Source organism: Amblyomma maculatum, chromosome 11 (assembly GCF_055883805.1).
Source record: "Amblyomma maculatum isolate TAMU_Amacu chromosome 11, ASM5588380v1, whole genome shotgun sequence".
NCBI classification, from domain to species: domain Eukaryota; kingdom Metazoa; phylum Arthropoda; class Arachnida; order Ixodida; family Ixodidae; genus Amblyomma; species Amblyomma maculatum.
Genome location: NC_139354.1, coordinates 76100335 through 76110236, shown reverse-complemented (window position 1 = coordinate 76110236; position 9902 = coordinate 76100335). Strand labels below are relative to the sequence as shown.

The 9902-nt window shown below is 42.2% G+C and overlaps 1 protein-coding gene across 2 annotated transcripts in view; it reads left to right on the top strand.

Annotated features, from left to right (window-relative positions):
• The first annotated feature begins 4929 nt into the window (after window positions 1–4929).
• LOC146174196 (uncharacterized) overlaps window positions 4930–9902 on the top strand; it is a 78117-nt gene continuing 73144 nt past the window's right edge. Inside the window, exons 1-2 of one of the 2 annotated variants that reach the window (XM_084584523.1) lie at window positions 4930–5002; window positions 5372–5448. In XM_084584523.1, coding sequence (XP_084440649.1) covers window positions 5382–5448 — 67 coding nt within the window. In that variant the 5' untranslated portion in view covers window positions 4930–5002; window positions 5372–5381. Of the gene's footprint in view, window positions 5124–5371; window positions 5449–9902 lie in introns of both variants that reach the window. The other variant, XM_084584522.1, reaches the window with a different exon arrangement.

The window sequence follows — 9902 nt, the reverse complement described above, 5'->3', positions numbered from 1 at the left end:
CCGTCTGAATTGTACAAGGCTAGCTTCAGAAATGCTCTCTATAGTCTGAAATAAACTTGCACAAATTATTACAAAAAGAGGAATTGGGAATTGTACTAGACTACAATTGCTCATATTGTTGCAAAAGGTGGAATAGTGGCTGAAACATTATAATGGGTAATGGGTATGACAGTTCAAAAGGTATAGTAGTTATCTACTTTCCTACGTACTCAAACCGGGTCATCATCTCTAATGACATAGAAGCCATGCCATCCAAAAAGCAAAAACAGAATTTAGGCGAATTAGCAGTGGGTACAGTACTGTACTAATTATTTTTCTTGCTGTACTCACTAAATCATGATCAGGGACTGAATCTACACCTCTCTAAATTTCTTTCTTCTATTGTTATGGAAGTTCAACGTAAATTAGGGTTGTGAGATCTGAATTTGAAATTCCGGACTGAATGCCTGCTGCCTCATTTTAATCATATTCGTGGAACCTTGTAGTTGGAGCGCTAATTGGTTGGACTTTAAATTCAAGTCGCTCATGCGATGTAATTCTGTATTAGTAAAATATTTTACGCGCGGGGCTAAAAGACAAACTAACCCTGACAAATGTTAATTTGAAACTGCCTAATTTGCATTCTTCAACTTGGATGATTTTATTGGTTTATAGAGCGAGTTTTTTGCCTGGAAGGGCAAATTTGACTGAGTTTGAGAACGGGTGTTTGTAGCATTTTCGTAACCAGCATGCTCACAAGCAGTTTATTGGAAAACGTCATGGGGCAACTACCTAAAACAGTTTTATGAAGAGAAGATCACCATATGCCTGAACGTCAATTGGACATCCAGCACCCTAATTACTCTGTGAACCATTTTCAGCAAACGCCTTATATTTTATACACAATCGCAAACATGGCTCCAAGAAGAGTTTATCGTCCCTTCACTTCACTGTTATACCTTTTTTCAGAAATAAAATGGAGTAAATAAATGAATTTCAAGGATTTCTTATGTGACGTTTTTTGACCCGAAAAGAAAACATTGTTTTTTGATTGATTGATTGATTGATTCATAGGAAGGGAAAGCCGCGGTAACGGTGTCGCTTGTTTTCTGTGGACACCTGAACCGTGCCGTAAGGCATGTTCGTTTTTTTTGTACATTAAAAGGAGAGAGGAAAATCTTGTTCATTGGCGTCTTGTTGCTTAGGTTCACTTCATTAAAATTATCATTAACATTCCGGACATTTTGATTTGCCCTGCGTTTTCATACGTTCATTTTGTAGTTTTGTAGAGATTAACGGCCCAACACGACTCAGGCTACGGAAGACGCCGTAGTGGAGGACTCGGGAAATTTCGACCACCTAGCGATCGTGAACGTGCTTTCACATCACACAGCACACGGATGCCAGTCCGTTTCGCCGCCTCCTGAGAAACGCAACGCTGGCGGTCGCGATCGACAGGGATACTCCGACACCGTAGTCGGGAATCTTATCCACTGCCCCACAGCGGCGGGGCAAAAGGAAAATTTTGGTATATATAAAAGCAGACAAATTGTATAAAATAAGTAAGGACAGCTGTGTGATGTGATTAGCTTCTTCTTTTTTTGCTTGCTCAAGATTGGCAGTGTCTTAGCTGAGGTATCCCAGGATATACGTAGAAAGAGGTACGTTTCCCTGCCAGAGCTTGTTGCGGTCATTTATGTTTAGCAATTTGGAACATTGGGTATACATATCATTTCATTAATTTTGCTTGACACAGATGAAGACTGTCCGGTGATCTGTGAAGTGGCCTGCAGCGTTCTCAATTTTGTCTATAGAGTGTTTCGATTTTGCAGTCTCCAAATGTAGTGTCTCATACATTAAATTACACACCCATCTCAAGTCCATTTGGTGCCAGTCACTCGCACACACTACACATGCGTAAAGCGGATGGTTCACAAAGTTTACTTAAAATGTCGGGTTAGCAGATGTGCTTTCTGAAACTCCTATGGAGTGATCAGCATTACGACGTGCTTTTAGATCCACTTCTGTTGGTTCTCTTCAATAGGCGTAATCTCGATGGCTGTGCTCCGTATATTACGCTTGGAAGTCTGACATCACCAATTGGCAAGCCGTTTCTCTTTTTGCTCAGCTGTCTCCGTCGCTCTCTCCGCCGTCTTACACTCATTTTCTCTTTGCTGCTGCTACGCGCCGCCGTTTACCCTCAGCCAGCGTCTGCTTTCTATGGAGGCGAAACGTAGGTGTGCTATGCAATAGTTGTTGTTGCGGCTGTAGGAAGAAGAAAAAGAAAATGCACGGGCCTGCTACTGGCTCTGTAGCTGAGCCACTTTCACTGCCTCGTGCGGACAGAAGAGACAATAGAGAAGAAAGGTAAAGAACAGGGAGAGAAAGACGCGCGCCGCAACAACAGCCGTCGTCCACCACCGAAGCGGTGGCGGGTGCAATGACGGCCTATGCAATAGCAGCACACGTCAATACCGAGGTGGTCGAAATTACTTCGTTGCCCACCACTAGTAGCTTCTTTTTATTTTCTTTGTGTAGTCCTTCCTGCAATGTCCCAGTGTCATTTGATAGCAGTATTTGTAAATAAATAAATAAATAATTTATTTAGGGTAGCAGTAAAAAATTACTCGAAGGAAAGCCGCGCGACATTCATAGTAGACCCCACTCTCTAAAAGCATTGATGGCCTTTTTTGTTCACATCTCTTACGTGATCTCCAGAAAATTCTCTCACCCCACTGCACCGGCATATATTTTCTGCCCGGCGTCATCGGCTCCTTAATAAAGGAGAAGAAAAAAAGACAAGCGGGGGACTGAAAGGGCAGTTGCCAGGCATGAGCAAACCCATAGCTCGTGTTGAGTGGTCAAACCCTTTGTGACGTACTCTGAGGTGTGCGAGCACTACGCACTACAGCGGTTTTGCGAGAACTGGGTGCCATTCATAGTTGGAGCCAGTTCTCGCAAATCCTCTTTAGAGCGTGCCTGTCCTGCTCTCCGTATATGTGTGTCTTCTGAGCGGGCGCTGTATGTTCGCATGTACCCATATTCTTTTGTTTAATAATATTATTATATTTATTTACCCACACTGCCATTCTCACAGGAGATTTTAGCTGGAAGGACAAGCAAGTAATACATGCAAACTGGAATGAAAACGTTGAAGAAGAAATATTAAAATGCCGGATACAAAGCCGTGTTAACTATGGCAGTTCAATATGAAGAAGAGCGAATAATATTAATGACAAAAATAAACCATGTGCGAACGCTAGGTATACCACTGAATGAGATCAGTGCAGCAACTTTATTCTATTACGCAGTGCGAAGGGGTAAAAGATAAGGGGTAAAAGTCTGCAATTAGGACAAACTAAAGCAAAAGGGAGACGGTTAGCGAGCATTATACACTGACCACTAGAAATGCTTGTAAACTAAGAACATGCCGAAGGCTTTAATTTCAATAAAATACAAATGGCATTAGAGTGTTTTGTTATACCTAAATGACGTTCGGGGTTCGTGGGCGACCTAGAGCGGGACGGTTCCTTCGGGGCATCCTAGCGTGTAGAGCTTACGCTTGCTAGCAATGCGCGATATAATTGCGCAGCATCAGAGGCTCCGCAAAAAGTCTCGTTAACTCTTGCGTTAATGCAATTTCCGCAATTCCTGCTTCTCTTTTGCGTAAGGTATCCTTTTATAGCCATAAAGCACATCGCGTGCACGGTCCGTCAACTCTCTCTCGCAAGCCTTAAGCAATTTACACCAGGTGAGCCTACTTGGAAAGGCGCCCCTGTGTACTCTTGTTGGTATCTACTCACGATTCTGCCCAGCGCTCAAGCAAATGCCTTTTTGAGAGTTTTCTAAGAAAAATCTTGGCAAAGTCTTCGGAATAGCAGTATCGTACATGTAATCATGAAGTGATGTATTTATAGACATAGCTTGAATTGTAGCGCTTTATTTAACATCGCATTACGTTTGCATGGTACCGCTGAATTTTCAGCGAAAACCCACGTTGTCCAACCTGCCAGAAGGAACGGTTTGCACTTTTTGCAGCAAACCTCAATCTATATAATTATGCTAGCATTCTAGCTAATACTGTTAGAGGCCCGAATGCAATAGTCTCATCTATATGCGCTTTTGTTTTGTTTTTGCTGCTGCTAATGAACTTGCAGTTCGCATTTACCTTCCTCTGACCTATCATACACAATGGCTTAGCTTTCCGCTTGAAAATAACATGGTGCTTCAAATTTGTTCGCTCCTCCGCATTAGCATGAGATGAGACCCGACGTATTGAATTTTAATAAGTAAGTCTTACGTTTCATAATATGCTTAGCACTAACATTCCGAGAAATTTACAGATATTCAGTAACCAAGCTGCAAGTGTGAAGCCTCGACTATTGCGAGGCCTCATATTTCATCTCCAAAAGAGAACGACAAATCGGGGGTCGAATGAACAGGTTACAGAGACTTTTTGTGAAGCTTTTATTGAAACTCAAAAGTGAGGATTCTGATCGAGATGGCTGTGAAATTCTTACAGGCATTCGTTTTTTTTTTTTGAGGCATGCAAATGCTTTTATGGTCCACAAGACAATCTCGAAGCACGTGTGCAGAATGATAATGTGTAATACTATATATAATTATTCTGGGTGAGGTGAATAAGAAAATGTTCAAAATGCGTGTGAAAAACGTACTCATTACATTGTATGAAGAAATTAGGGTCTGAATATTCCGAACATCCCGAATAACAAGTGGAAGGAATTTTTAATAAAGCTTTCATTACCCCTGTTACGATGATTCGCCGCGTATTACTTAATTATTTAAACTGTCAGTTACGTGAGCAATAAGATGTGCCAAATCGGAACCCATTGCATGCAAATGTGTTGGTTATCACATGATTGCAAAAAACGTGTTCTTTTTTGGAGAGGCAAAAGTATAGCCATCTGCGAAGTAGACAATTATCAGTTCTTCTCTGGTATAAATTACAATCCCAGGTCCGTATCTCGCGCTCTTTATTATTCATTCTGTTGAGAAGAGTCGTGTATGTTCCCAGTGCACGATATTCCTTTCCTCTAAATTGTGTAGCGCACTATCTGCTATCTTTGTACTGTCTAGGAATCCGCCCACAATTCGTTTCATTACCACTGAAGAGCCGGAAAAGGGTATTAGTGAATTATTGGATCTCTGAAATTCGCACAATTTCAAATTTTTAGCATTGTTTCCGTATCTTCTATTGCGAAACTCTCTGTCCTGGAAAGCTAGATAGATATTTTTGAATAATATTCATGCAGCTGGCTGAGAATTACCTCTTTTGTGTGGTTCTTGTCTTGAAATTACAATCAAAAAGTACTTGCGCTCACGTTTCTCTCATGCCATGGCTTTTACGTTACTGGTTTTCCGAAATTTGCAGGCCTACAAAAATGACGATTGCAATCATTAGTTATGGGTTGTTCTTTGTTGCGTGGTTGGTGATCTGCGAAGCATCAGGTGAGGCATTTTGCTCTCTTCAATATAGTGAGGTGACGTACACTGTATCAGTAGAAGTTATTTTAGGTCGAGTGTATACAATAGAATCCTGTTGCAATACAATACGAAGGATCCATATTTTAAATATTCAAGAATGCTGATTACTATTCAGAAACTATTTTCAGAAATATACCTTTCTTTATATGGTTGATGTTTCATCATGTGCTGCTCTTTAGGAATGTTAGTATCGTACGCCACAAAACAAATGTAGAATTAGTGACAAATCAAGGGGTAAACGTTGTTTTTACATTGTAAAATATAAAAGGAGAATGATAAAGTGTGTTTTTACTGATAACAAGACTTTGTCAAATGAGATAAGTGTACTGGCAGCCGCGTGTGGTCATGCACCAAGTCTGAATTTTTGTGCGTTAATGAGAAGGTTAAGCTCATCGTTTTGCATACAATTTCGGTTACCGTCCTCCAAACATTTTTTTATGGTACAATTCAATAGTGGATTGTGAAGTAACGGGACGAGCTCTAAATAAAGAACTATTGGAAAAAATAAATGAAGTACTTTGAAGTATTGAAGGACTGAAGCAAGGGAATCGAAGTGGTGTAAATGTGAGCTGTTGCTTACCAGAGCCACGTAACAAATATACCGTGTAGAAGTAATCCTCTCGCTTCTTGCTTCCGAATGACTGCAGCTGAGACAATGAAACGGATTTACTTTCTTAGGCCGCCATTATTCACAAATCAAAACAAATGCTATATGATTCAAGGACAACGAATTGCTGAGTAAGTTGGTACATTTCAGAATAAAAAGCAAGATTCCACAGCGCTAACAAGTACAAACTCACAATTAAACGCAGACAGGCGCTTACTCTAACTTCTTTTCCGAAACAACAAAATGAAACTTCTTCGAAATGACAGAAATTGGAATATATTTGACCTTGCTCAAAAACAAATGCTTCCATACCATCGTCAAGGTATGTATGTCAAGTTAAGCCTTCCCTATCCAAACAAAATTAAGAAGGCAAATTTCCCTTTCGATAAGCGGATTCGAGCAACTCAGTGGCGAAAGTGACCCTGCTCCATAGAGGTTCTTACTCTTACCTAGAAGGAAAGCTGTGCTGCCGTCTATGGGCGTTTACATGGAGTTTCCAGACGGCCAATTCAGCCACCATGGGCGCTCAAAGCATCATGGGCCGGAGAGCTACCGAGTGCAGAACTACAACTTTTGGCCAAAACTAATGCAAAGATAAACGTTGTTCTACCGTAAATAATGTCCTAAGATTAAATATTGTGACTATAAATTGCAAAAAGAGAGCGAAACAGAATGCCAGTGTGAGATTTATCCAATATAGGCGATGGCTCTTTCTCCTATTGGCTTAGTTTTGAGCAGCACAAATACCAATATTTCGCACTTAATAGGCACACTTTGAAATAAAAAAAATGTTATGAAAATGTTTATTGTTGTGCAATCATTAAGGAAGTTTTTAGTGGCATTTCGGGAAACAAAAACCATTTATTGGCGATATCTGCTTTTGCGCCTTCGCTACTATGGCTTTCGCGGTCTATGTACGCACCTTCAGATGATGATGATAACGAAAAAGAAACATCGCAGTAACGCCACTCCACGTACCTGAGAAAAACCGACTGTCCCGCAACAAGTAGCCCACCGGCCCATGATTCTTAGCGCGCCCATGGTGGCTGAAGTGCAGCGCCCTCAGCTTTCCCTCTAGTTAGTGTAAGGAATTCTATGCCCTGCTCCTGCCTAAATGCTGTTTTCTGAGAGCTTTGGTTTACATTTTGGCTTGCAATGGCATGAATTGCAGTGTGCGGGTAGATGTAATTTTGGACTTTGCCATAGAACACTTGTGCTCTATGGCGAGTTAGACCAACACATCGGCGAGTTAGACCGACATAAACCTTACCACAGGTTAAGGGTATTTGGTAAACAACCCTGGTGGCGCATTTGACGTGCGGCTTGACATGGTTTTGTAGAGCAGCCTTGCATTTATTGTCATCGCCCGTGGCTCGGACGAACAAGCTAGCCAATGTATTGTGACGGAGAAGACCATCCTTGCACCGTGTTAGCTAGCGACGTTCGTGAAACTATGAGCCAGTTTATGGATATAAGGTGGCTATAATGTGCAACAATGGGCCTGTTCACGAATGTCACTTATTGATGCCTTTTCTGCATGATGAAGGAGAGCGTTGATAACAATTTATAGGGGCTTCAATTGCGGGCAATCCCGAAAACGTAGCGGTGGCCATGACGGAGTCTCTGATGCAGAGTATGAAGGGACATGACCATTTTCCCCATTACTGAATAGCCTTAAATTACAGCTCTATTTTTCTCTAGAGATTACAGCTAAGCTGCCATTTATAATAAGAGACTGGGTATGAAGGGCACTCCCCTCGAATGTGATTATTCTAGTTTTCGTTCCCTCGTGTGAACTAGCGGCCGCTACATGCCCTAAATACGCATAATGTTTCGCCTTGGTTTAAACTGTCAAGTGCCCCAAAAAACTTACGCTTAGAAAACTTTGGCTTAAATGCTCCAGATATTTTGAGCACATGGAGATTTTAAATGTTCTGACATCCGCACAGTACACAGGCACCTTGCTTTTGCCTCTTCGAAAACCAGTGAGGAAAGGATTTTAAGGCAAACGCCTTTAATGCCGCATCTTTGTAAGCAAGAGCTGTCCGCAAAAGCTGTTGGCAGAAAGGGTCACTTACGACAGGGAAAGTTAAAAATAAATAAAGAAACATTCTCCATACCGGGACTCGAACCTCCGTACCTTGGATCCTTAACCGTGTGCTTTACCGACTGCGCCACTCCTTTTTTTTATTGCCTGTTTTGAGTTCACATCAATTCAAAAAAGATCAACAATAATGGTAAAACTCGCAACAACCAGACTTCGGCTGTCACGAAAGGTTTAAAATTTCTTGAGGACAGCCAGTTCATCGAGCACACTGATCCAGTCAGGTGGATCAGAAAGCACCCGGTACGTTTCTCTAAGGAGCAGCACACTCTCGATAAAGTTCTCGCGTACAGAACGCGTGTTGACATCTGCATGTTGCACTTGCATCCTTGTTTTCCACAGGCTGTGGAGGCCCAAGACCATGACTAAATCCAAAGGAATACCCTCACTCTGGAGTGGAAGGAACCGTATGCCATACGGATCTAACGGAAGGTCTTTCTTTAGTGTTCTCTGGAGAACATCCCAGTGAAAGACTGGGTGCCAACAATCCAGAAAGACGTGCTCGATTGTCTCTGTTTTTTTGCAATGGTGACAGTCCAGGGAACGAATAAGTCTCTTTCATGTAACCAGGTTTTAACAGGTAATGTGTTGGAATGTAGCTTAAAGAAGAACGTTTTAACTGAAGGCCTAACTGGCATCTTTTTCACACGCTTTAAGACATCCTGTCCGGATTGCGCAGCGTTCATCATAACTCACCTTCTCTACCGTGAGGATAGCGGGATTCCTCGAGTGACATATACTGCGCCTTTAGTTTTGTGTAAACGCATTATATAGAGGGGTATTTAACGAAACATGGCCGGGGTAAGATTAAGAGATAGGATATATGCAGAGTGGGTCAGATAAATAACTGAAGTCATTTGATATTCTAGTGGAAATGAAGAAGAAATGGGCATGGGCAGGACATGCTATGCGGAGGGAGGATAGCCGACGGTCGCTTAGGTTAATAAACTAATTCCAAGTGAAAGGAAGCGTACCAGGGGCGGCAGAAAGTTAGGTGGGCAGATGAGGTTTAGCAGTTCGCAGGGGTGAAGTCGATGCAGCTAGCACAGGAAAGGCTTATTTGAAGGAATATTGGAGAAGCATTCGCACTGCAGTGAGTAGGAATATGGGAGAAGTATTCGCAATGCAGTGAGCATAATCACGCGTATACTTCTGCTGCTGCTGATAATAATGAAACGTGTTACAACCGCTGTGATTTTTTGTGTTCAGTAGAATGCTGATTGTGTTCGACAAATAGGGCGCGACATCCCGTCACGAATGGTCATGACGTCACTAGGATTCATCTTAGGAGACGAATGGCGAGGAATAACAAGGAAATTAAAATGTACGCGATCAAATTATGCGAACAAAACTGGTTCAGCAGATGCGACAAAATGGATGGAGGCATGAATCTTTCCAAGACGTGCAGCATGCTCCGGCATCTGCTGGAGGCAACAAATTCAAAAACTGAATAGGGAATCAGATTGGCAAAAGTCAGACACGCCTTCGAAGGAGGCGGCGCTATGTTTATGAATAAGTTGGTAAGAGCGTACGTTACAGACAACCAGCGTTCTCCCCTCCCGCGATGTGGTGGGGCGCCCAACGAGGCTCATGACGTCCCCATCATGGATACAGAGGTGAGGGCAGAATTTGCAAGACTGAAAACTAGATCAACCCCGGGCCCCGATGGAATCTCTAATAAAATGCTGAGGAGTTTGGACAATGACT